Below are 27694 nucleotides of genomic sequence, written 5' to 3' on the forward strand. Positions count from 1 at the left end.
TTTATGAATTATTGGTATGCAAAACCGAAATTCATACTGTATGTACTGTACTGTACAAGGTTTTGATAAATACTATTTTTAAGTATGGTACTTAAATTTTGAGATGAACACACTCAGATTCATTACCACTTGCATGAGCATCAATGTCATGTAAGGATTATGTTAATATGGTTAAGGTGAATTAAGTTATCTCATTGCAGAAGTTATTGATTCTGCTTGGAACTGTGATAGACTGGGTTTGTTAGAAGCAACTATGGATGTAAAACCTCTGCCTGTAAATACACAATATGTATAATGAATACAGGTATATGCATATTATTTGTACTGGACAAGCATATATAATGTTTATGAAGAACTTGTTTCATTACCAATTCAAGATAATATTGTAAAAAGGGAAAATATTCATTAGCAATTAAACTTTTTATTCAACAGGTAACCAGTTTTACTATCAAGACTCATAGCTGATTAAAAGTCATCAGAAGTCACACAACTATTGTTTTCATGTTCTTGACCATTATTGTCACTCTTCATGGGTTTAGGCTGTGTCGTCACCATGGGTTGAAACAAACACGAGATGAGAAAGCTAAATGTTTCCTGTCGCCGTCCACCACTACCAATGACCCGACCTACTTAACAGCCTCTAAGGGTAGCATCAAGACGCATGGAGGGCGGGAACGTCTCACATCTCCAGTTCATTCTCAGGAAAGATGGTCATGCTGATTGTCCAACAGTGCTAACAACTAGTAAAAAGTTGTTGTAATAGAGGTTGCACAGCTGTTTGTGGTTGTCAGTCATGGGTGCCTGTCATGATTATATCAACGACTGAGGAAGTTGCCAAGGTAAAGGTGGCTTACCTCGTGTCTGCTGCTGATACAGGTGGCCATCATCAGGTTGAAGAAGGAATCATTCTTCACTAGTCAGGCCACGTCACACACACAAGAGAAAGAATGACATCAGCTCAAATCTTGCATTCTCAAAATAATAAGAAAATTCTTTCTGTAGGAATGGGAGAACACATGGAACATCAGGACAATGATGGAATCTCCAGGGCCTGGGAGAGGGGAGTTAAGGAAATGTGTTCCTACCCCTCTGTGGTGACCCGTGTCTTCAAACGGAACGTCATAGTAGTATAGTATCACTATTTATGAATGAATTGGTATTGGTAGTGTAATAACGAATATGATTGGTGGATAGGTTTGCTATGGGTCCATATACGTAGGTTGACCATTTGGAGACACAGGTTACCACGGCGTGTAGGAACACATTTCTGCAACTGTACCAAAGCACAAGGACATATCAGGTATGTTACGTAACTTCTGCTCTACGGAAAAAAAAAACGTATTAATGTTAGGTGGCCCTCCTTTCTACTTTTTCAATCAACTGGTGGTCTCTAGCATCTCTCGTGAACCAGACTTAATGTACTGGTTATTTCACGGAGTAAGCAAGCCATGGTTCAGAAATTACAGTGGTGGTTCATACAGGACGAGGGATTGAACAAGTAACTTTGACTGGTCTAAGTTTATTTTACCCATTTTGCCATTTGTCATCTTAATAGCGGGTCTTTTCCCTGTTAAACATTGTTGGTATGTACGGGCTCTTCAGCTAAAGTGCCCGAGTTAGTCTAGTCTGGAGTTAAAGGAGCTCACATTTGGTGCCGTCACACTATTCTCTGGCAGTTCATGCTGAGAGTTTACAAGTCTTACTAAAGAAAGAAATACAGTATGAAAATTGGTCGAAATATGTTTGATAGAAATACATATGGTAACATAAAACAATATACTGAATATAACTGAGGCAATGAAATTAACCCAGTAAATGTTTATAATTAACGTATACAATATTCCACTTACATTTAAAGTCCTTAAAATCAACGTGCAACCACAGCATTGCTGTGGTAATGTTAAGTCACCATGATACAGCATTGACCTTACTTTACCTTAGGTAAGTTAGGCTAAGTTTATCGCTGTATACAGTATTGTGTCTGCGTCACAAGTCATGGCTGTTTTAATCAGTCAAGTATACAGTACTTTACTTGAGACACGTGTACACATTATAAACGTCTTTATAATTGGTTAGTAATATTCCCTAAAACAAACGCGTTTTCGCCGACGAATTGGTTAGGTAACACTCCATGAATGTTTTACACAAGATACGAAGAAATTGAGGCCAACTAAAATGTTTGTTGTAGTTGCCAAGTGCTGCATGTATTTCGATTATATCTAGTATAGGAAAAAACTGAACGCAAGAACTGTAGGTAATCCATATTCCAGACCACTACAGTACTACTACTGGTTAAACCATATCTCGTGGCGTATCTCCCCCCACACAGTGTGGGGGAGATACGCCACGATGGGCCACACTCCCCATCGTGTAATTTTGTCTTATCATTGTACCTACTTCATGGCTAGTGCAGTATGATAAGGTCCATTTTTTTTATTCCATTCTATGATATCGTTCAATGTCTAGTTTCTCATCTCCATTTTTTTAGTTATTAATGTGGTGGCAGCCTTGATTTTGTTGACTGTGGTGTGAGCAGCATTAGAATGGTTTACTAATTGACAACAGGTTTCATCTATTGTTCATTTGTATCTCTTATTTGACAACGCTGGAACACTGTTTGCTAGTAAATACAGTATATACACATATTATCAATGTTACTTATCATATTTACTCGCTCTACAAAGTTGATTCGACATTTAGTTTAAAGGGTGCGGTAAATGTTGGGGAGCGTCAACAAGTGAGGATTAGCTCCCGACACACCTCAGGTAACCCGCTCTCATTGGTCCAACTTTCACGAGTCAGAAAAAGCACATAACTTTCCAATTACAACTGTTCTATATCCTTACTGATGATTATGAGTTCACTAAATACTTATAACAAAATAAAAGGGACACTTCAAGACATCGTAATTGATATACATCATGGAAATTTATGCGGTTAGTTACATAAATGTAAGTTGGCAACTGTTACCGCTGCTACCCCGGGCACACACCTACCCACCAAGCAAGTAAAGGGAGCACGTAGTTCCCCTGACTCCTTCCTGCGGTGAGAACCTTGACGTACACATAAAGTAAGTCCGTACTCGTTTAATTCATTTGTGAAAGCTTGCCATTATTTACGGTAAGAGCAGCGTCAAGGATATGGAGATGCACAGATCTTAATTTACTGCAAGGACATGTGTTCGGTTATTTTTATTTTAGGCTTGATATATCCTGGCATGGATGACAACGCTTGGTGGCCAGGTGTAGCTACACACGGGGTGGTTTAAGTGTGTCAAGTACGGAACTTTCGGGAGCCTCACACACAGGCAGGTAGGGCCAATGAAATGGCGATATACTGTAGAATAGGGTGACAAAAGGGTAGGGTATTCTTATCGTTTCGGTCATCCAGCGAATTTTAGGATTTTAAGGTACTGTACCACCGTCCGAAGTTAGGTTGAAATTATGTTTTTCCGATGGTTTAGTGTGTTTTGAACGATTCTGACCGAAACGATAATTTCCCTGGAGCTGGCGGACGCTCGCCCCCACAGCTCAAGGTTGAAGGAGCCACAAGTCCAGAAACCTTGACATTTGGGAACTGCCACTCTTTGCCATAAACAGATGAATTGTACAGGGAATTTACCCCCACACACTCATTATCCTGTCACTTTATGTAACTTGTTGACAAAACCCATGACCCTTCGGGCATTTGCACGAGTCACGAAGGTAAGCTTGAACTACGCATGTATTCCTGTAGGGCGCTGTTAACACTTTTACACTTCACCTTGCACAGGATGCTAAGTGGTGCCTAATAAACTAGTCCCCTCGCGGGGCAAATTACAAAAATTTAATTATACTGTGAGCTGATTTTAATGCCATTATCTGTTTGGCCTTGCCTGGATGGCGGATTTTCTGGGTGACATCAGCATATTCACCGAGAATTGGTGGCGGCATGTCTGAAGTGTAGATTGTGTAAAGAGTTGGGGATAAGTTACTTCCTTGTGGTACTCCACTATAAAGTCTGAAGCTTGGGCCTTTGTGATTGCCTATTATAATGTGTGCTTCTCTATTGTCTAAGAAATTACAAAGAGAGGTGAAGTTGTTAGGTAGTTCTTGATTGGTTATTTTATATTTAAGTCCCAAGTGCCAGACCTTATCGAACACTTTTGCCACGTCCCTTAAAACTATGTTGCACTGTTCTCTATTATGCATTGCGTTTGCTATACTTTCGTATATAAGGGCTATGGCCGTGTTTGTTCCTCTGTGTTTCCTAAATCCGTGTTGTCTAGGGTTGTATTTGTATTCTAGTTCCAGTTGTGTTCTTAATCGGAGTTGTTTCCTTTGTTAATTTGGCTACAGCCGAATAGGTCCTGTTTTGCTTTTCTTGTGCCCTTTCCTTTTCAATTTCCCTCCTTTTTTATACGATCTCTTTCCTTACTGAACAGCGTGCTGCCAGTTTTCTGTGGTCCCCTTGGCACTTCAGGCACCTAGGAATTTCTCTACTCTTGCACTCCCGGAATGTATGTCCCACTTCCCCAAGTTGTTTGGACTAACTTCCTAGCCCCCATTAGTCCCTGTTCACCTAGCAGTAAAGTAGGTACCTGTCGAAAGTTGCGAATTCGTATTCAGGGAGTTGTTGGAGCTTCCATTAACTTGATGACATAAACCTCTGACTCCTCAGGCTTCTACGCCCTTGACTCTTCAGGCTTCTACGCCGTTAACTCATGACACATAAAGGCAAGCATGAACTTAGCATGCTTCCTTGTTGGGCGTTGTAAACGCTTCTGCGCTTCACCTTACACAAGGATGTAGGGGAGTGCCTAATAAAAAAAATAGACCTAGTCTCTAGGCGTAGCTGGCTGTACGCTGATTGGCTGGTAAGCGCGCGGCAGGAGCTCAGTTGGTAGTTGTAGGGGAGAGGATCCACTGCAGTGTTCGATTGAAACCGGTCTAATATTTATTCTCCGCAGTTAACTCCAGACTTATCTGTGCCACCCTAAGTCTGCTACGCGTCTCTGTCCTAGGAAAATGTTTATTTGTGCTTTCACTCGAGTATTACTTAAATGGAAATGAAGAGTAACCTGCCCAGGTGCCAGAAATATTGTTACACGCTATGCAGTATACCAACGGTACCCAATTAGGGGTAAATTACCCCCAAGGGGATAGATACTTTGACGTTTTTCGGGGGGTAACGACAGGCCATGAGATATCATATAGCCTCATTTTTCCTGCTTCTTGATTCCATACACAACCACTGGTCATTCATGTGTCAGGTACGCCCTGCACACGGCAAAGTTGGTACCTCGTGCCTCGCTCTCCCACGGCGGAACCGCGTCTGCTTCACGTACTGTACACGACACCAAAAATAGATTGAAAATAAACAGCTGACACACCTATGTCGGGGTAATGATAATTGTTGTCAGACTTGTTTTGGGGTAATGGCTAAAACTAATTGAGAACCACTGCAATAGACTGAGTAGAGGACTTTTGGTGCTTATTGCATTAAATACTACATAAATAGTCATTTATGTCGAATTCTGTGTACTATACTACTGTGTGTGGGAATGAACTCACCCCAACTGTAACCTCCGTGAAATACAGTAGTTAAGAAAGTAATGCCTAAATAAAACCTCTATACAAATGTATGTCTCTCGGCTGATGTACGTAGGAGCATTTGTTTGGTGCTCATACAATGTCACTCTGACTATTCCTGCTCGTCATGGTACTCTCTGCCTTCACACAAGCTAAAACCCAAGCATCTAATGTTCAATGAAAAAGATCACTTTGGTCTCGATGTTCTTCTATCACTGAACATGTTAAGTGTAACGGATAGACGAGAGTGAAGCAATTGAGACTGAATCACGCTTACAGGATTTTCAGTGGATCGCAGCCGGAGAGTATCTAACAACCAGAGTTGCCAACTTAGCGACTTTGTAGCTAGATCTAGAGCTTTTTGTTTTTTTCTAGCGACATTTTAGAGCGATTTGCGACTTGTCGCAAATCTAGAGATATCCACAGAAATCTAGCGACTTTCTGGATACTTTTGGACTGTCCATGAAAACTCGGTTTTCCTAATTTCGAGCCATAATATATAGCAACGGGGTTACAGGGACAATGCATTTGAACGGGTTGAACTCATAAAACAACTTCGTCAACGCTTACCTGACAACATTCGTGTGCTGCAGTCTATTTCTTTTCTGAGTGCCGATGATTGCTTGAAGCCTATTAAATCAGATATACTTGGTTTGGCACACTTATTTACAGAAGATTCCAGCACCCTTACCAAGATTGATTTCCAGTGGAAAAAACTGCATCACACAATCTGGACAGAAACATCTAACACCCTAAAATTGTGGTCAGAAGTGGCAAATTACAGAGATGCGACAGGTGAAAACCCTTACCATGATCTGGCTGAAATTGCACTCGCTGCCTTATCTCTTCCGCATTCAAAAGCAGATGTAGAGCGCACATTTAGTAATATGAACTTTGTGAAATCAAAATTGCGCAACAAAATGAAACTGTGGGGTATGATATTGTTTGGTTCACACTCAGGATGGAATGGAGAAAGGAAACTCACGATGTGCTCTCTATATACATGTTGTATTGGATGTACAATGCAGCTTGGTGCTGGGAAGGCAGCATGGTTACAAGCGTGATGTAGAGAGAGCTGGTTGGTGAGGACGCTCAGAGAAGGACAGCTTGTGGGTCGCCATGCTCGCCAGCGGGAGAGAGGACCGCCAGGCAGGCGGAGGAGGAGCGAGGGCCGCCAGGCAGCGGCGGAGGAGGAGGTGTGTTGCTGGCTGCGGCTGTAGGTAGAAAGAGAGACAGATCACCACGAGGTCAGGTCTTAAATAGCGGGGGTAGGCGTGGCTTAGCAGTTGACCCCCGCTCCGTGGTGTATGGCGGCGCTGGTTGACCTAGACCACGAGGCATACACTGGGGAATTGGTGGGGTCGGCTAGGCAGCGACAAACAGCGTTTGTAGGGGAGAATTCCACTACAAAACTATCGACATTAAAGACAATTCTTACAATAAAGTATGGGTTAAAAAGACAGAACACCTGTTGTGCAAGTTATGAACTTCCTAGTGATATTTTAAGAAAGATAGGGACTGTGGAGGCATACAGTTACAAGAGAACCTGAACCAAGCACTTCACTTTACTTATTTTTACTTTTATCCTCTTCGCCACTGATCGGCTTGTTAGCCGCTTGGGCGATCGGTCACGACTCTTTTCCTTTATATTCTTCACCAAAAGGTCGGCTCGCTAGCCGCCCGGGCGATCGGTCACGTCTCTGTCACGCACTGTTGGCAAATACTGGGCATGCACCGGCTCCTGAATGTACCTGAACCCGCTCCAGTGTTGGTCAAGTCTTCTCTTGAAAGAGCTCACACTCGGTGCCGTCACAACACTTTCTGGTAGATTGTTCCAAGAGTTTACAACCCTCACTCCGAAAAAGTTTGCCCTCACGGTTTTCCGGACTTGCGGCTTCTTCAATCTTGAGCTGTGACCCCTTGTGGGGCGAGCGTCCGCCAGCTCCAAGTAAGGACACTCAACTGAGTAGTGCCCCCTGAGATGCTTATAAACCTCAACTAGGTCCCCCCTTGCCCGTCTGTAGTATAAGCTAGGCAAGTTCAGGCGCTCCAATCTCGCAGGGTAGCTGAGATGCCGAAGTGCAGGCACCAGCTTGGTGGCCCTCCTTTGAACATTTTCAACCAACTGACAGTCCCTAGCATATCTCGGGGACCAGATGGGGTGACAGTACTCCAGATGGGGAAGCACTTCACTCCTGAAGATCGTCACGAGGGACGGACCGTCTAGATATCTGAACGACCTTCTTATAAGACCCAATAATTTATTTGCCTGATTTACCTTCTTCTCACAATGGCCCGAGAACTTCAGCTCATTGTCAACATACACACCTAGGTCCTTCTCACACACAGTCTCAACTAGTACATTTTCTTCATCCCGTTGGGACATATGGTACGCCTCCTTACCGTTGGTACGCCCCAGGTGCATCCTCTTACACTTCGTGACATTGAATCTCAGCAGCCATTCCTTCGACCATTCCTGGAGCCCACAGAGGTCCTTCTGCAGCTCTTCACAGTCCGCTTGGTTCTTAATTTCCCGAAATAACTTGGCGTCATCGGCAAACATTTGTATGGAGGAGTGTACAACGTCAGGCATATCATTTATGAAACAAACAAACAACAGCGGGCCCAATACACTACCCTGCGGTACCCCACTTGTTACAGGTACAGATGACGATTTCGTGCCATTAATCACCACACATTGCTTGCGGTCATGTAGAAAGTCTTCTATCCACGCTAGGACATTTCCCCGAATTCCGTACCCTTCCAGTTTGATTTTCAGCCTTTCGTGGGGTACACTGTCGAAAGCCTTGGCAAAATCTAGGTAAATATTGTCGATATTACCACCCCGTTCTAGAATATGGGTCCAAATATCCAATACCTTGAGCAATTGTGTCAAGCAAGAGCGCCCCGGCATAAAACCGTGTTGGCAATCTTTTACAAGGTTGTTTCGTAGTAGATGTTCCATCGCTGCATCTCTGATAATACTCTCAAGTACTTTACATATTATGCTGGTCAGGCTCACCGGTCTATAGTTGTTCGTGGAGTGCCTATCGCCCTTCTTGAAGATAGGACTCACATAAGCCACTTTCCATTCACTGGGGACCATTTGTTCATCCAGGCATTTACAAAACAGAATCTTCAGGGGCTCTGCAAGCTCGTTGCACAGCTCCCTTAGCACTCTAGGATGCACCATGTCAGGTCCAGGACTCTTATGGACCTTTAGCCTGGACAGTTTATTTCTAATACCCTCTTCTGTGAACACAATGTGGGTCAGTGCTGTGTCGAACCGTCTGTCCTCAAACGCAGGAAGGTTAGTTGCATCCTCTCTTGTGAACACTGAGGAAAAGAAGCTGTTCAATGCCTCAGCTTTATCCTGGTCAGAATCTGCGTAACTACCATCTTCAAGCCTCAGGTCTGATACTCCTACTCGCGTTTTCAATTTCGACTTTGCATAGCGGTAAAACGCCTTTGGGTTTGACTTGACCTCGCGTGCAACCAGCCTTTGGAACTCCTTTTCAGCCCTCCTACACTCTATCTTTGCTTGGTTTCTGGCTCTTGCATACATCCTCCTGTCTTGCTCATCGTTTGACCCAACCCACGTCTTGAATTTCTGGGTTTTCTTCTTAATTTTGTCGACCGCCGCATGGTTCATGTGTAGGGATCCCCTCGTATTCCTAGAAGCACTGGGTTTGGTCTTGGGTATATATTTATCGATCAAATGGGTCATTTTACTAGTTATGATATTCAGCGTAGTGTCTGCGTTCTTGTACCTTAATAAGTCAGGCCAGTTGATACCCCTCATCTCTTCCCTCATCCCATTGTAATTTCCCTTGTAATATTTGCACCTTGGCCTGGCCTTATCTTGAACTAGGTAACAGTTAAATCTGAATGACAACACTGTATGGTGACTGGTGCCAACTGGGGCAAGGTGTTCCAGTTTGGCCACCATACCCTCCTCGTTTGTTATGATGAGGTCAAGTGGCTTGGGTGTTTGTTCCCCTCTGTAATGTGTCGGGTCTCTCACATGTTGGAACAGAAAATTATCTCTCAGAGTTTCTACAAAAAGAGTAGCAGGATTATTCAAGTCATTCGGGGTTGACTCGTTTCTCCAGTCGATGTCGCCATAGTTAAAGTCCCCCATGATAAGGAGGTGGCTGGGGTTGAGCATCGCCGCATTGTTTATTAAGGTTCTTAAGTTCCTTTGATTTAGTGGGCCACAGTTCGGGGATCTGTAGATACACCCGACGATAAGTAAGTCCCCTCCCTTTAATTTAATTTTACACCACTTGGACTCTTCAAAGACATCCTCTCCCTGTACCCTCGCCTGGCTGGCTCTAAGGTCTTGCCTAGCGTAGATAACCACACCCCTCCTGCAGGATTCTTGAGTTAGGTTCGTAAATGAGTCATATCCAGCAATACTGAACTCACATTCCTCTGGGTCGATTCTCCTGTTCTTGTACAACAGTTCTACAACTCCTACAATATCTGGTTACTTCACATGCTTCCAGCTCTACAGTTGTTCACACTACGAAGAGGACTGGGATGCAATTACTATTGAATAATAGGTAAGTGTGCACATTAAACTTTAAAAAAATAATATTTTTATTTATACATAATGCATTTTATTTATACTCCGTCCATTATAGTCGGCATTATGAAAATATAATTTGCATCAAATTCCTGAAGGGGGGAATAATAGCTAGCGACTTTCCATGGAAGATTTAGCGACATTTAGCTACTTTTAGGTACCAGCCTAGCGACATTTGAAAATCCGAGTTGGCAACCCTGCTAACAACAAACTTTGGAAGGAGGGATATGAACCGGCAGACTGTGCACTATGATAGAGGGGGTGAGTGAGTGAACAAATTTATGCTACCTGGTGTCCACAGACTGGAATAAGTTACCATACCACATTACAACCAGTTATGGTATTAAACAATTCAAAGTTAAACCAAAAACATAAAATAATTACAGATGAAGCTACAGCAAGAGAAGAGTGAGTTTCTATATTAGTCACAGAATGCTGTACTGTTCAAGTGATTCACCAGCCTAAATTTTATCAAAAACCTTTCGCTATTACTCCTGTAAACATGCTAGTACTGATTAGAGACAAAGCGTAAGCCTAAGCAAAGAACCCACCTGGAATTATGCACCTGACAGCTACAGGTATGTTGGCTGTCCTTAGTCAAGTTGCCTTTCTGTATTGTTTACCATTGTTGTTTACCTGCATTACAGTGCCTGCACTAGGAAACTGTATACACCCATGGCCTACGTGCACCGCATACCTACTGCATAGTTTATGTACATGCTTATCCAGTAGTTTGACAATTTTACTAAACACACAGGAGCAACAAATATAAAGTGATCAAGTAGCAGTGGCAGCTCTGTTCAACACTAAACTAAACTTGTTTGCTTGAATAAGTCTTGACAGATGCAAGTTTGGCACCACGCCACATCCGAGAGCTGACTAAGGGGAGAGACGCTATACCAACCGGTACCACTTAATTCTGACCAGGGTGTTCAGGAGAGAGGCGAAGTAAAGTTTGGGGTGAATGACTGTGAAGTGAGTGTGTGTGTGTGTGGGGGGGAGGGGGGGCGGCAGGGCTCCTTACTCCAGATGTTCTTTGTGCTAGTATATTACTCCACATTTTCCTCCTACTTCAAAACCATTGGTAATTTTATTGGTTAAAATACTCGAAAAACATAAATTTCCCCAAAAAATTATAAAGAAAAACATTTTAAAATTGTCTAAACTACTGTACATGGTAGGTATATTAAAAAAAAAAAGCCAAAAGTTGTGGGGCAAGTAAAAGCAGTAATACCAAAATTAATATTATAGTAAAGTTTAACTTCTTCCTCCTAAACTTTACCTTGTGACAGTAGTGACCCTCCCCTGTACAGCTGCCCTACTATGGAGACAACACCAGCTGAGAAAAACTTGAAGCCTATCTCTTCTTTTCAGGATGCTGCGATTACCGAGACAATTCCAAGTGATCGGTGGTGCATGTCGACGATCGCTCAACACCCAAGAGATGCGGCCAAGAACCGCATTAGAGACTAGGACACATCCCAGCAGCCAGCAGGGAGTGTCCCTCAACTTCCAGGAGATCATGGAGAGAGAGGCAAAGTTTGGTGCCCACAACTATAAGCCTATTCCTGTAGCTATCTCCCGGGCCAAGGGTAAGTCTCCCGGGAGAATGTCAAGTCTTCCAGGATAAGGGTAAATCAACCAGATCCAAGGGTAAAGACTCCCAGGCTAAGTGTAAAATCTCTCGGGCCAAGGGAGAGGTCTCCCAGTTCCAAGCTAATTCTCCCTGGTAAAATTATCGCTCTGGTCATCCACATATTTGGAAGTTGAAATAAACAATCGGAAAAACACAATGTCAACCAAACCTAACCTAACATAAAATTCGCTGGATGACCCAAACTATAATAATAATACCGTCTCCCTGCCCTAGAATATATTTCCCAAGATAAGGGTAAATCGCCTTGGACTAGGTTAAGTCTTCCAAGCCATGTGTAAATTATCAAGCCACAGGTTAGATTTTTCTCATACTTATATACTTTCATCCTCTTCGCCACTGATCAGCTTGTTAGCAGCTTGGGCAGTCAGTCACGTCTGTTATGCACTGTTGACACGTACTGGGCGTGAACTGGCTCCTGAATGTATCTGTACCTGCTCCAGTGTTGGTCAAGTCTGGTCTTGAAAGAGCTCGCACTCTCTGGTAGATTGTTCCAAGAGTTCATAATTCTTACTCCGAAAAAGTTTGCTCTCACACTTTTCTGGACTTGTGGCTTTTTCAGTCTTGAGCTGTGACCCCTTTGCCCCTTGCCCATCTGTAGTCTAAGCTAGGCAGTTGCAGGTGTTTTAATTTCTCTGGGTAGCTGAGGTGCAGTAGTGCAGGCAATTGTCTGGTGGCCCTCTGGACATTTTCAATCAGCTGACAGTCTCTAGCTTACCTTGGGGACCTGACCAGGTGACGGTTCTGCAGTTGGGGAAGCACCTCACTCATGAAGATCGTTATGAGGGACGGACCGTCTAGATATCTGAACGACCTTCATATAAGACCGACTAGTTTCGTTGCCTGATTCACCTTCTTCTGACAATGGTTCGAGAACTTAAGTTCATTGTCAACATCCACAACTATGTCCTTTTCACATTCAGTCTTTATTAATGCAGTTTCTTTGACCTGCTTGGTCATGTGGTATGCCTCCTTACTGTTGGTAGGGCCTAGATGCATCTTCTTACACTTCGGAACATTAAATCTTGACTGCCATTTCTTCGACCATTCATAAAGCTTGCAGAAATCTTTCTGTAGCTCTTCAGTCTGTGGTTCTTAATTTTCCTGAATAACTTGACATCATCTGCAAACGATTGTATGAATGAGTGTATAGCTTCTGGCATGTCATTTATGAAACAAACAAACAACAATGGTCCAATGCACTGCCCTGTCATTACACACCACATACTTGCTTGTGATCATAAAGAAAGTCTCCAATCCACTGAAGGACATTTCCCAAAATCCCATACCCTTCCAGTTTAATTCTCAGCCTATAATAGGGTATGCTGTTGAAAGCCTTAGCAAAATCTAGGTATATATTGTCAATATTCCTGCCTTATCCCAGAATTTTAGTCTAAACATCCAGTACCTTTAGTAATTGTGTTAAGCAGGAACGTCCTGGTATAAAACCATGTTGGCAGTCGTTTACGAGGTTATTTTGCAATAGATGTTCCATCATGGCATCTCTTATTATGCTCTAGTACTTTGCATACTATGCTGGTCAGGCTCACTGGTCTATAATTAATCTGTGGAGTGGCAATCACCCTTCTTGAAGATAGGATGCACATAGCCTTTTCCAGTCACTGTGGACCTTTTGCTTATCCAGGCATTTACAGAACAGGATCTTAAGGGCTCTGCAAGCCGATTGCACAACTCTCTTAACACTCTGGGGTGCACCATGTCTGTGCCGGGACTCTTATGAACCTTTAGCTTTTGCAATTTAATTCTTATATACCCTCTTCTGAGAACACAATGCGGGTTAGTGCTTTGTCAAATAGTTATTCCTCAAAACGCACCCTCTCCAGAACCAAGGACAAGTCTCAGTTTATATAAGCAATAATACTGAAGAATAATTGACTGGGGTGATAGGTATGAACATATGTGAGTGTGTGTGTTTGCACACGTATGCGTGCTACCAATGTTTTTAATGTATAAACACCATGAGAGGCGGAAATTGGGGATATAAAAACAATGAACACACAATTGACACTTAAGTGAGAACATAAGGCATACTACCATGTCGAACGGATTTGCAGTACTGTACTTCAGGAAACTGCAAATTCCTCTCAAACAAGTATCAGTCTCTCTAAAGCAACACTTGGTGATCTGAGCAAAACCAACAAGAGTACCATACCATCTTGATTCCTACATGTGCTCACACATCGACAACTCCAAGCTACAGAAATATTACAAGCTGTATACAGTACAGTGTGCATATAAGTGGTTCAGACAGTGAATAAGGCATGGACAATCACAAGAAACACCAAACCCCAGATGAAACTCAAGCATACTGACTTTGAGCTGTGTGAATGTTCCTCTACTTGGATTATTCAATACCCTGTAATAATTTATAAGGCTTCAAAGTCATTTCGTTTCAATGTAGACACCTTGTGTTGGCACTACTGTATAGTGTAAAATTTACTGTATTTTGCAAATTGTGTTAATGATTGCTTTCTCCAAGCATGTCTATTGAAACTGAATTTATAAATGTTCTCATCAGGTATATACATGTGGGATGTGGAGGGAAAACGCTACTTTGACTTCTTGAGTGCCTACTCTGCCGTGAACCAGGGGCACTGTCATCCTAAGATCATTCAGGCATTGCAGGAGCAAGCTGCCATCCTCACCCTCACTTCAAGAGCCTTCTACAATGACGTCTTGGGCGAGTACGAGGAGTATGTTACTTCTCTCCTTGGCTATGATAAGATCCTCCCCATGAACACAGGTAATGATGTCCTTCCCCAACCACTTTCTCCCACGCCCCACCCACATACACACTCATGCTGCCAGAGTTGTCTTAAACTATTGCCATATTGAATGCTATCTGTTTACAGAAAGATATTACAGTAACAGTGGTCCCTCGGTTAACGAGTTACCTTCCATAAGATTCTTAATTTTGGTTAACGAGCAATCCCTCGATTAACGAGTTTCTTGCGAGCCGACCTGAACATGTTTTCGCCTGCATTTGGCGGTCCACCAGCTGTAGTATTAGTCCGCCAATACAGTAATCAGTTCTAGGGCTTAAATTTCTTACCATTTTAGCAAATATCAAGAAGTTTATACTATTCAATAATTTTAAAAGTTTAATATTAAATTTTTTAGTCATTTTAACAATTATTGAACGTAATTGAAGGTAATGAAACTAGTTTTATCCAGCCTCTCGACACACCATACAGGCGTCAGTCTTTGTGTCTTTTCAGTGGAGGTAACATCTTGCTTGAGACTCTCTTCAACTAAATGCTTTTTTCTGTGTTTGCAAGCAAATTATTGGTCATTTTGAAATTTATTTTACATATTGACAATATATAATGCAGTGCAGTGTTGATTTAAAGAAAGTAATCTTGAATTACACCCAAGAGAACTAAAATTTTATGGGTGAAATGGCGCCATGGGGTGACTTCTCCTCCTCCTCCTCCTCCTCCTCCTCCAGGAGCCTTCTACATACACACCTCAAAGTAAGTGTATTTTTCTACCTTTTTTGTTGAATTTAGGTAATTTTCGGTGAGCTGGAACCAATTACCCCAAAACCCATTGAAACAATTGTTTCGGTTAATGAGTTTTTCGGTTAACGAGCAACCTTCTAGAACGGATTGTGCTCGTTAACCAAGGGACCACTGTGCATACTAATTTAGTAATACTAACATTACTGTATAGGGGATTCTTCCTGTTAGGGTGCTAACGCGGGGCATAAGTAAAGGCCGCATCCATAGTCCATTTATTGGCGAAGGTGATACTGTGGGAACAGACATATCCTCACAGCGAGCTGTCTGAGCCGGAATTAATTCTGTGACTGTTGGGACCGATAGTGTTGCCAAACCGGCACATACCCCAACACTTCCTCTTTCTATTTTACCTTAGTTTTCTCTATCACACTACTTTTAAACAATTTGTAGGTAAGGTGTTGTAATTATATAACTTTATCCTTTCTCTCTGCCTTCTCTTCTTTTCTTTATTTCTTAATTTGTTCTCTCTTCAAACCTTTCTTTCAATTTCTTGCTTTATTAATTCCATATGTTAGCTATTATTTTTGTTACTTTACCTCTCATAGATACCCCCTAACCTCTGACCTGTGGTAGTGTGGCTCGAGGGTTAGGACACGGGGGTTCACTGTTATTATTGCCACCAAGATATAGGAGGAGACAAAGGTGAATACTGCAGGGGAATGATACACCCAACATACAATAAAAATAGTTTATTAAAGTGCAGTTAAACTTATGACTACATTCAGTAACACACAACTACAAGAATCATCTCCATGACTCCACTCAGTTTGTACTCTTCAACTGGTACACCTTCCAACATCCACCATTACAGGTACTTGATTTACTTTAAAAAAAACACACTATAGTTTAGTTTAGTTTTAGTTTTATCCTCTTCGCCACTGATCGGCTCGTAGCCGCTTGGGCGATCGGTCACGTCTCGGGTTAATTTTCCTTTTCATTTATCCTCTTCACCAAAAGGTCAGCTCGCTAGCCGCCCGGGCGATCGGTCACGTCTCTGTCACGCACTGTTGGCAAATACTGGGCATGCACCGGCTCCTGAATGGACCTGAACCCACTCCAGTGTTGGTCAAGTCTTGTCTTGAAAGAGCTCGCACTCGGTGCCATTACAACACTCTCTGGTAGATTGTTCCAAGAGTTTACAACCCTTACTCCGAAAAAGTTTGCCCTCACAGTTTTCTGGACTTGCGGCTTCTTCAATCTTAAGCTGTGACCCCTTGTGGGGAGAGCATCCGCCAGCTCCAAGTAAGGACACTCGACTGAGTAGTGCCCCCTGAGATGCTTATACACCTCAACTAGGTCACCCCTTGCCCGTCTGTAATATAAGCTAGGCAAGTTCAGGCGCTCCAATCTCTCAGGGTAGCTGACGTGCCGAAGTGCAGGCACCAGTCTGGTGGCCCTCCTTTGAACATTTTCAACCAACTGACAGTCCCTAGCATATCTCGGGGACCAGACGGGGTGACAGTACTCCAGATGGGGAAGCACTTCACTCTTGAAGATCGTTACAAGGGACGGACCGTCTAGATATCTGAATGACCTTCTTATAAGACCCAATAATTTATTTGCCTGGTTTACCTTCTTCTCGCAATGGCCCGAGAACTTCAGCTCATTGCCAACTTACACACCTAGGTCCTTCTCACATTCAGTCTCAACTAGTGCAGTTTCTTCATCCCGTTGGGACATATGATACGCCTCCTTACCGTTGGTACGCCCCAGGTGCATCCTCTTACACTTCGTGACATTGAATCTCAGCAGCCATTCCTTCGACCATTCCTGGAGCCCACAGAGGTCCTTCTGCAGCTCTTCACAGTCAGCTTGGTTCTTAATTTCCCGAAATAACTTAGCATCATCGGCAAACGTTTGTATGGAGGAGTGTACAACGTCAGGCATGTCATTTATGAAACAAACAACAACAGCGGGCCCAATACACTGCCCTGTGGTACTCCACTTCTGACAGGTACGGATGACGATTTCGTGCCATTAATCACCACACACTGCTTCCTGTCATGTAGAAAGTCTTCTATCCATGCTAGGACATTTCCCCAAATTCCGTACCCTTCCAGTTTGATTTTCAGCCTTTCATGGGGTACGCTGTCGAAAGCCTTGGCAAAATCTAGCTAAATATCGTCGATATTACCACCCCGTTCCAGAATATGGGTCCAAATATCCAATACCTTGAGCAATTGTGTTAAGCAGAAGTGCCCCGGCATAAAACCGTGTTGGCAATCCTTTACAAGATTGTTTCTTATTAGATGTTCCATTGCGGCATCTCTGATAATACTCTCAAGTACCTTACATATTATGCTGGTCAGGCTCACCGGTCTATAGTTGTTCGTGGAGTGCCGATCACCCTTCTTGAAGATAGGACTCGCAAAAGCCACTTTCCATTCACTGGGGACCATTTGTTCATCCAGGCATTTACAAAACAGGATCTTCAGGGGCTCTGCATGCTCGTTGCATAACTCTCTTAGCACTCTAGGATGCACCGTGTCAGGGCCGGGACTCTTACATATAGCACACTTGAGCACCATCAATACAGGTTACCTGAGAATTGTAGCTCTTGCTTACTAATAGGACTCCTAAGGCAATAGCACCACATTAATACCTCAATAGCACCGGGACTAACAGCTTCCCTGCGCCACTTTGTTACATTTGCCAAGAAGTAAAGTAGCAACCCTCATATTCTTGCTCACTCCAGACACCCATATAACTGAGGAGACTACATACATGGATACTCGGATGAGCAACACACCCAGTAAGTAACTTTACGTAGAGTGGTGAACTCATAACAATGCTTAGCTGGTTGTTTACTCCTCACGTGAGATCAACAGGTGGACAGCAAACACATACCGTACTGGCCACCTTCTCTGAGTGACTGGCTGTATGCGAGCTCTCAGCTCGCCACACCATTGTGTAACACAATGCTGTTCGATCTTAATGGGCTTCATCCATCTCCATACTGGTGTTGGATGTCGTCCTGGCATACAACAACCACCTGTGGTCTATCAGGCACCTGTTACAGAGGAGTCGTGGGCTTTAGTCAGGACAGAGAAATGTTGACACGAATGTCATAAAATGGCGCATGAACACTTTACTAAAGACATCAAAGTTATGTTACTGGATCACTTGTATATTCAAACAAAGCACAACCAAGTCAAATTCACTTAATATGACGGAGTGGGACACGAAGTATTGGACATAACTGTTACATTGGAGTCTTGGGCTTGAGTCAGGACAGTGTGTATACTCTGCGTCTCTCCCAGCCTCTCGCAGCCCCCTGAGTTACTAAGTCGGAGCTTTCACAGATTTAATTATGAGACTCCTTTACTGTACACATTGGCTTGTGAAAATCAGGCAGCGAGCTTATATTAAATTTCTAAGATTAACTTTTTAAACCAAGTAGTGACCGTGCTTTCAAATGGAAGAATTAAACTGATGTCAAGTACTAAGAGTGGCAGTGTATTGTGGGCAGAGCTTCGCGAGGAGAAAAAGAGATTTTTCCGTTAGGTCCCCGGGGATAAGCAATAGACCTTAAATTCAGAAGACTATTTACTTTCTATAATAGAAGACTGACAACAATTTCAATACTTTCATTGGATTCTCTGTTGTTCATAGATTAAAAAGATATAAGATATGACTCCAGTTTTGAGTTGCTATCCCATAAGTTCAGAAGAAACATTGATTTACAGTTGACGGATGGGTACTCAAAACACATCTTAACACGATGTACTCTACACATAAAGATATATAGTGCCTTCAACATATACTCAATACACCTTGAATGCTTTTTCTCACTGTAGGTATAACTGACTTAATGTAAAACATACTCCTTCACACTCAATTTCAAATCTCTGAACACCATATGAGGTATTAAGAAATTTCAGAGTCTCTGAGGTACATGAGAGATAACAGAGGACTCGGGCGTACTGAAGTGGTGAGAAAAAGGACGTCTCAACTGGGGTACTCACATATGCTTTGTGGACGGTGGAGTATAATATGAATAGTTAAGTGTTGAACACACTAGCCAGGCTATTGTGATCATGACACCTGTACCTCTTATACTGTCCTGGCATGTAGTACTTATTTTTCCCAGATGTTCACCTATTCTACCATTCAGAATCTTTCATTATCCACTCGCATTGATGTACCAACCACCAAAACTGTCTCATCTCTCACTGATGTTTCATAATTCAAGTTATTATTTCAAAATAATAATTTTTGACCTCACCTCAAAATCAAGAGGCTTGTTTACCTCAAGAGAAAACTAAAATCTGGTAAGAACACCTGGAGTTATCTTCTTGGTGCTGAAAACTCCTACCTTCAATATGATCTCAAATTATTTTTGGACTATGCAGAAAAGTTATATGTAATGTTTAGTTAAAAAGAGACAACCAAGAACTAATTATGGCACAAAAATTAAATGTGTTGATAGTGGAATAAGTCATAGTGATACATAAAACCATATTTGTACACTGGTAAAATGAGAATGCTGTACATGTAGTGTTTCAAAATCAGATGTCTGCCTCACAACAAAAATTACAGTTGCTGATCTGAACACTGTACAGTATGTAGAAATTGGACAATTTGTGAAGAGATAATATGGAATTTAATATGAAATAATTGCAGGTGTGGAAGGAGGAGAAACAGCCTGCAAGCTGGCCCGCAAGTGGGGGTACCTGGTGAAGGGTATCCCCAAAGACCAGGCGAAGATAATTTTTGTGCACAACAACTTCTGGGGCCGCACCCTCTCGGCGGTATCTAGCTCATCTGATGCTACAGCTTATCGTGACTTTGGGCCATACATGCCTGGTTTCTCTCTCATCCCCTATGATGACTTGCCAGCACTGGAGGTAAATCAAGGCATTAAGACAGTTTATTTGACATTAAAAACTAAGATAAATGCTTGTATTCTATCTAGATCTTATTATGAAAACCTCACAATAATTGAAGACAATTCTGGCAATGAGACAGTTGTCAATAATTTCAGTGTCCTATACAACTGTATCAATAAATTACACCTTAAAACTTATAGACCATACTGGTAAATTCAAGTGATAACTCATTTCAGGCTCTACCAAGAAATTTATACTGTACAGTATACAGTACAACACAAAGATGGTATTCATGTACACTTATGCTACAACAAAATTATGGGAAGCAGAGATAAATCAGCTGTAGATAGTTCAACCATTCACAAACAATATTGGTAAACAGCACATTATGACCTCAAAAAACAGTATTTCGACACGCTATCATATATTGTATTATATTGACAAGATCCCTCAACTACAGTCAACCCTCGCTTTACGCGGTCCCACATTCCGCATTTCCACGTTTACGCGGTACCCTGCCGAAACAGGAATGCTCACATTCCGCGGTGCGTGTACCCCTTTATGCGGAGAGCGGCTGGCGAGCCGCGCCATTTTTGGATCCAAACCTCCCGCCATGTTGTGTAAGCGGCGCGAGCAGGGTGCGCACAAGGTCGCCCAGTCATCAAAACATTACCGAGTTCTTCACCCGCCACCCACCACAGCCGGCCCAAGTCAGTGATAGTGATAATTATAGTGAGGATATGGACTTACGCATATGGACTTTGAGGGGTTTGACAAAGAGGCCCTGCAAGCCTCTGTGGTGGATAGTGATACAATTGATACAAGTGATACAGGTGAGGGCCAATAATCTGCCCTCTGCCTCGGAACCAACCCCCCATCCCCGTGTGCCCAGCCATCTTTTCTACTAATGTAAGTGTTAAAAAACCTAATATTATTGATATTTCTCTTAATTATTAATTGTGTGTGCATACCATCATAAAGTTAAGATAATATTTTTACTACAACATAGTTGTGTGTCGTCAAAAAGTGGAGTTTGGGGGTCGGCCCGGCCTCTATTTCAATTAATCCCATATGTTATGTTGTTCACTTTACGCGTTTCTCACTTCCCGCGGTACCCTGTGGGTTGAATTAACCGCGTAAAGTGAGGGCTGACTGTACTGTATTAGTTGACCAGTATCAAGTACAAAATCACTTTTTTCTCTTCTAATTTTTAGACATTTTGGAAACCACTTTTTTCTCTCAGCAGTGGTGGTTAAAGTTATTCAAGATATGATACTGTACTATTACACAGTAATGTATAGATAACTTTTAAATTTACCATATTTCTGTTATTTTGTCTTTCACTGAGCACTGTTTGAATAGATACATTCTGTACTGCAAATAGATAGTTTTAAATTTCACTTACCATTGCTAATGAAATCATAATTCTTTTTGGTTTCTTGGATATTTTTATTTTATTTTTTTTTCAATTGGTGCTTTGATACATGTACAGTAATATAAGATTTTTTTTTTTTTTTTCTTAAACATTATTAACTCCAAGACCAGGATAAATTTTCTCTTCCATGCTCTACTGTACACCATCAACCCTCAGTGCACAATATAAAAGGCCTGACATTTTACTTCTTTACAACAGAAGTGAAATTGGTAGACAAATGTGTCTTGTCTCACTCAAAGTTACAGCTAGAATTAGATTAGTTTTAGATTAGTGTTTGTTACAGTGAGCCTGTTTACAACAAGAGAGGGGGGGGGGCTAAAATATAATAATAGTAATATTAACCCTCTCGGCCTTGCACGACGCCATTGTGGCGTCGAACATAAAAGGCAAAAAAAAACTTACGCTTGGCTTTGCTACGCCAACGTCCAATGGGCTATATTTTCAAATAACTCAAAAACTATTCGGTGAAACTGACTGAACTTTGGACGCCATTTGACAGATGTCGTTTTCTTTGTGTGGGCCTTATCACCTTCCTGGAGATGGTCTTGGTCATCATGTGTGTGTGGCAGCACAGCATGAACCCAGTGTCGCTCTGGCCATTAGAGCGAGAGGAGGGTGCGCCGATCGGCCCTTTAATTATTCCATGAATTTTTGTTCTATTATTTTTCCTTATACCACGATATTTAACAAGCTTTGTTCTTTATTTTGGTATATAGTACATATCAATGAAACATAATACAATGAAAATTTGAATGGAAATCGAGATGTTACTAAACATTTCCTACTTTTTTTACCTTTATCGAAAAAAGTGGCTTAAATTTTAAGAATTTTTATTTTTTTATGGTTTCATACAATTTTCATGACACTTTTACATTAGAAGAGACCCCATTACAATTAATAAAACAATTCCATGGCAGTGAAATGAGCCCTAAAAAAAAAAGAATCGACTATTTTTCGGAAAAACCTCTGAGGCTGAGCCTAAGTTTTCACGCACGTATGTGACTCAGGCTCCGAATCTGAGAGAATTAATGAGGCCAAATGAGAATTGTCATTTGCAGTAGCTGTGTGGTAGATAGATAAATAAATATTAAGTCATTAAAATCATAATAAAGTTTACATTGATTTGGCATAGAGTACTGTACATGGTAAATAGACAATGCAGGTATACATTGTATACAGTATAAACACTTGAGTGCAGGTATACAAACAGTATACAGATAGTGCAGGTATACAAGCATTGTACTTGACAGTTCAGGTATACAAACAGTGTATCCATACAGTATAGGTATACAAACAGTATACATAGGCAGTTCAGGTATATGGTGTACATTGACACTGCAGGTGTGCAAACAATATACACTCGGTAAAAAAATATATATGTATACAGTATTTACATTTCTTGTGGGAAACAAAATAACACCACGAACAACAGTTTTTTATAAAGGGCCAAGAGGCCTACTGTTATTCACCAGTCACATTGCAATGAACTAATTTTATATTTTGAATTAAATAACTAAATTGACCCTACCATAATAGGTACGAAATGTCTCGCAATCATGCCTACCAACCCAAGCGAGACAACACGATTGTTCAGTTCCAAATTCATTGGACCCTTCCTGAAAGATACTTTTTTTTTACTGAGTACACATAGACAGTGCAGGTATACAAATGATGCACATAGACAGTGCAGGTAGACAGTGCAGGTAGACAGTACAGGTATACAAACAGTGCAGATAGACAGTACAGGCATACAAACAGTGTACATAGACAGTGTGGGTATACATACAAGCAAAATGGCACCCTGTGGTGTAGTGGTCAGCATGCTTGCATCACATCTGAGTGGTCTCGGGTTCTATTCCCAGTCAGGGTGAAACTATGGGCAAGTTTCTTTCTGCCATTGCCTCTGTCTACCCAGCAGTAATTGGGAACCTGTATGTTAATTAATTTGCGGATCATGTTCCGGCTTAATGGTTAGCCAGTGCAGTTGGCGAGTAGTTCGGTCTTTTGCGACTATTCCTTGACACTGGGTCAAGCAACTTGTTGACTTGGGGTGTGGTTGTTGTGTTGGCAACAGCTTCTACACCTTAAACAAACTCACGCCTAGGTGGCCTTAAGGGTCGGCCATCCTCATACACAAGGGGCAACCCTTATTACTTTTTTACTTTTATCCTCTTCGCCACTGATCGGCTTGTTAGCCGCTTGGGCGATCGGTCACGTCTCTGATTACCTTTCCTTTTCATTTATCTTCACCAAAAGGTCGGCTCGCTAGCCGCCCGGGCGATCGGTCACGTCTCTGTCACGCACTGTTGGCATGTACTGGGCATGCACCGGCTCCTGAATGTACCTGAACCCGCTCCAGTGTTGGTCAAGTCTTGTCTTGAAAGAGCTCGCACTGTGCATAGACATTGTGGCTATATAAAAAATGTACATAGACCGTGCAGGACTGCAGTTATGCATTATGCATAGATAGTGTGAGTATACAATTTATATCCCAGACTGAAGTTAGTAATCCAGTCAGGGTGGAGGTGTAAAGTGTGCCCCACTCTTACTGGATTCTGGGTCATTGTTCTACCATCACACCCAACACACAAAAGTCCCCTTACAGTTTAACAATCGAGCTCTGTTACTACTATTTCTCAATAAGGACTGAGAAAGGATGTCATTGTTTTGTTTAATAAATTTATGAAATATTTAGCCATTCAAGTATTACATTATTTGACATTATATATACAAAGTTCTTCATGTCATGTAAATGTAAGATATGCTAAACAAATGTGTCTATGTGAACAGGCTGCAGTGTCAGATCCCACAGTGGCTGCCTTTATGGTGGAACCCATCCAAGGCGAGGCTGGAGTTGTCGTTCCCTCTGAAGGCTACCTCAAAGGTGAGTAATCTACCCACACATTCTTTTTAGTACTGCAGTCATACTGTGCTCTACTTTATCCTCTTTGCCACTGATCATCCTGTTAGCTGTTTGGGTGTTGGTTCATATTTCTTTTATGTGCGTGTTGGCATGTACTGACTGTAGAATATACTTGAACCAGTGTTGGCTAAGTCTGGTACTTTATTAAATGAGCTCACATTGAATGTCACCATTATAACACTGTCTATCAGGTCATTTTTAACTTGAGACTGTGACCTCTAGTGGCATGGACATCTACTGGCTCCAGATACGATCACTTGACTGGGTTATGTCTCGGAGGTGCTTATAAATTCCTATCAAGTCACCCCTTGCCCATCTATAGTATCAGCTAGGTAAATGCAGGTGTTTTAACTCTTGATACCAGAGGTGCTGGAGTGCTGGCACCAGTTTAGTGGCCTGGTTTTTGACATTATCAATCGGCTGACAGTCTGCAGCATATCTTGCAGACCAGACAGTACTTCAGGTGGGGGAGGGGCGCATCACTGATAAGCTTTGAGGGATAGACCATTCATATTTAGTAATGCCCTTGTTCATCCTTTGAAGCTTTTTTCATTAAGTACTGGCTCTACATTGCACACAGTCCTGGCCATACCAGTGTTCATAGGACTCGCACCAAGAAATAACCCTGAAAATTCATTGGTATTCATTTTTATGAACCTTTGATCATTCCTCTCTCAAATGTTCAGCTTACCTCACATACAGTCAATTACACTGTGGCTGAAAGAGATGCCCGACCTAATACAGTACCTTGCTTTTTTTGGCATGTGGGGTTACAAATTAGATTTTGTTCAAATTTCATACAAAGGTATTTCTGTACATTCTGGTTAAGGATCTGGGTTCTAAATCTTAAAATTTGATTTATTATTATTAATTAATGAGCTTTGAAAATTTATAATTCGTTTAGAATACTTTATATTTTACTGTCATGAAATACACTGAGCTGTATCAGGTGTAAGTTTTGAAAGTGCATCATTGTTTTCAAGACAAAGTCTTAGGGATATGTATAGATGGTCCAGATGTGACCAATGTGTCATATGTATAGGTGGCCCAGATGTGACCAATGTGTCATATGTATAGGTGGCCCAGATGTGACCAATGTGTCATATGTATAGATGGTCCAGATGTGACCAATGTGTCATATGTATAGATGGTCCAGATGTGACCAATGTGTCATATATATAGATGGTCCATATGTGACCAATGTGTCATATATATAGATGGTCCATATGTGACCAATGTGTCATATATATAGATGGTCCATATGTGACCAATGTGTCATATGCAGAGATGGTCCAGATGTGACCAATGTGTCATATATATAGATGGTCCATATGTGACCAATGTGTCATATATATAAATGGTCCATATGTGACCAATGTGTCATATATATAAATGGTCCAGATGTGACCAATGTGTCATATATATAGATGGTCCATATGTGACCAATGTGTCATATATATAAATGGTCCAGATGTGACCAATGTGTCATATATATAGATGGTCCATATGTGACCAATGTGTCATATATATAGATGGTCCATATGTGACCAATGTGCCATATGCAGAGATGGTCCAGATGTGACCAATGTGTCATATCGGGGGCAGATCCAGGAATATCAAAGGGGGTGTCCAAGAAGTTGTGTGTGGGGGAACATGGCGAGCACAGAAAATATTCTGAGGTCAATAGTAATTACTTGTTACTATACAAAAATGCCTGAGTACAATACTGCATTAAAGAAAAAAATATTGGAGTTTTCTGATGAAAAGGGGGGCTGGACTCTCAGGACACCCCCTTCCCCCAGATCAGCCCCTGCATGTGTAGATTAAAAAGCAAATGCCTAAGTTGATGCAGGATCTGACTCAAGAGGGAATGGTATAAGGTATGGATTCCATGAGAGGAGGCATATGTTCAGGCATAAAGAGTTAGTGGTGTGGAGGCAGGAACTGATTTGAGATGTGATGCAGGGATCCGGGAGCTGTGTAGCCACCACAATGTATTGTGGATCGCAGATGAAGTGCAGACAGGTCTAGCACGCACAGGCCGCCGCCTAGCTGTCGACTATGAGAATGTCAGGCCAGACATCCTCATCCTTGGCAAAGCTCTCTCTGGGGGTGTCTACCCGGTATGTATACCACTCCTAAAACCTTCTACCCTATATTAATGTATTCTATACTGTATAACCGGCATTGTATTCAAAACAAAACGGGAAGATTAATGAATTTCCCGACCATTTGTCTTCCTAATGTACCTGAATTAAACACTGGGCTTAGTCCTTTCCACCATCAGTAACTTGGTCTACCATTTCAAATATTTATTTACCAAGTGTTCACATTTGCCAAAGAGCCATCAAATTAATTTTAAGTGCAATACTGTATCTGCAAAAACATGGACAATTGACGGGTTGTTTTGTATTTGTTAGGAGCACAGTTGTTGAATAAATATGCAAAGTACTGTACAAGCAAAGCAAACAGCCAATTGATAATGCATTACAATCCTGTAAATTTAATGTGTTGTTTCTAAATTTAGTTTTGTACATGTAACTTACTGGAACTGTATTCATGAAAGCTTTATTTACCACAGTATATTTAGTGTTTTGTACATGTACAGGATAATAATTATTTTACTGCCACACACAGTTTGGGCATTCAGGATCCTGATGTTATGGTTGTCCAATATATAAATTTGGGCCGAGACTCATGGTAGTTAAAATATCATACAGTCCATACTTCACTTTAATGACTAATTGGTACCATGAAATCAGTCGTTAATGTGGTGAGTACAGGTATTTTCACATTTCGACTTACGACCAATTCGACTTCCGACCTGGTCGTCGGTCCCTAACCCCGTCAATTGGGACTAGCCCTCAGATACTTCTACCCACTATAATCCTTAAAACCCCCACAAACAATTACCTTTTATTCACACACATAATACTGCATGTAGAGTTAATAACTAATAATAACTAACCTTTAAACACTCCTTGAACTCATACTGTGCTGCTTCCCCAGCACCACCACCACCAATTGATCCTTCAGTCTCAAAGCCAGTGAAGTCTAGTGGTAAATCATCTAACAGATCCCACTCAGGTAAATCTTGAACATTATCACCAACAGCGCCTTCATCTCCCTCCCTCCTGTTCACACACTCAGATC

General features: G+C 41.7%; 1 protein-coding gene and 1 long non-coding RNA gene across 3 annotated transcripts in view; one reads left to right on the forward strand and one right to left on the reverse strand.

Annotated features, from left to right (window-relative positions):
* Nucleotides 1-349: 349 nt before the first annotated feature.
* LOC121871888 lies at nucleotides 350-2360 on the reverse strand. Its single transcript, XR_006089977.1, has 3 exons — nucleotides 1851-2360; nucleotides 855-913; nucleotides 350-733 (listed from the first exon to the last, which is right to left on the reverse strand). It is a non-coding gene; the product is annotated as an uncharacterized LOC121871888 (long non-coding RNA).
* Nucleotides 2361-2961: 601 nt separating this feature from the next.
* LOC121871889 (ornithine aminotransferase, mitochondrial-like) overlaps nucleotides 2962-27694 on the forward strand; it is a 31265-nt gene continuing 6532 nt past the window's right edge. Inside the window, exons 1-6 of one of the 2 annotated variants that reach the window (XM_042374483.1) lie at nucleotides 2962-3070; nucleotides 11533-11750; nucleotides 14352-14576; nucleotides 19978-20201; nucleotides 24409-24502; nucleotides 26507-26664. In XM_042374483.1, the coding sequence (XP_042230417.1) occupies nucleotides 11534-11750; nucleotides 14352-14576; nucleotides 19978-20201; nucleotides 24409-24502; nucleotides 26507-26664 (918 nt within the window). In that variant the 5' untranslated portion in view covers nucleotides 2962-3070; nucleotide 11533. Of the gene's footprint in view, nucleotides 3071-10084; nucleotides 10136-11532; nucleotides 11751-14351; nucleotides 14577-19977; nucleotides 20202-24408; nucleotides 24503-26506; nucleotides 26665-27694 lie in introns of those variants that run through there. The other variant, XM_042374482.1, reaches the window with a different exon arrangement.

The sequence above is a fragment of the Homarus americanus genome, unplaced genomic scaffold (genome assembly GCF_018991925.1).
Source record: "Homarus americanus isolate GMGI-L3 unplaced genomic scaffold, GMGI_Hamer_2.0 scaffold39675, whole genome shotgun sequence".
Taxonomy (NCBI): domain Eukaryota; kingdom Metazoa; phylum Arthropoda; class Malacostraca; order Decapoda; family Nephropidae; genus Homarus; species Homarus americanus.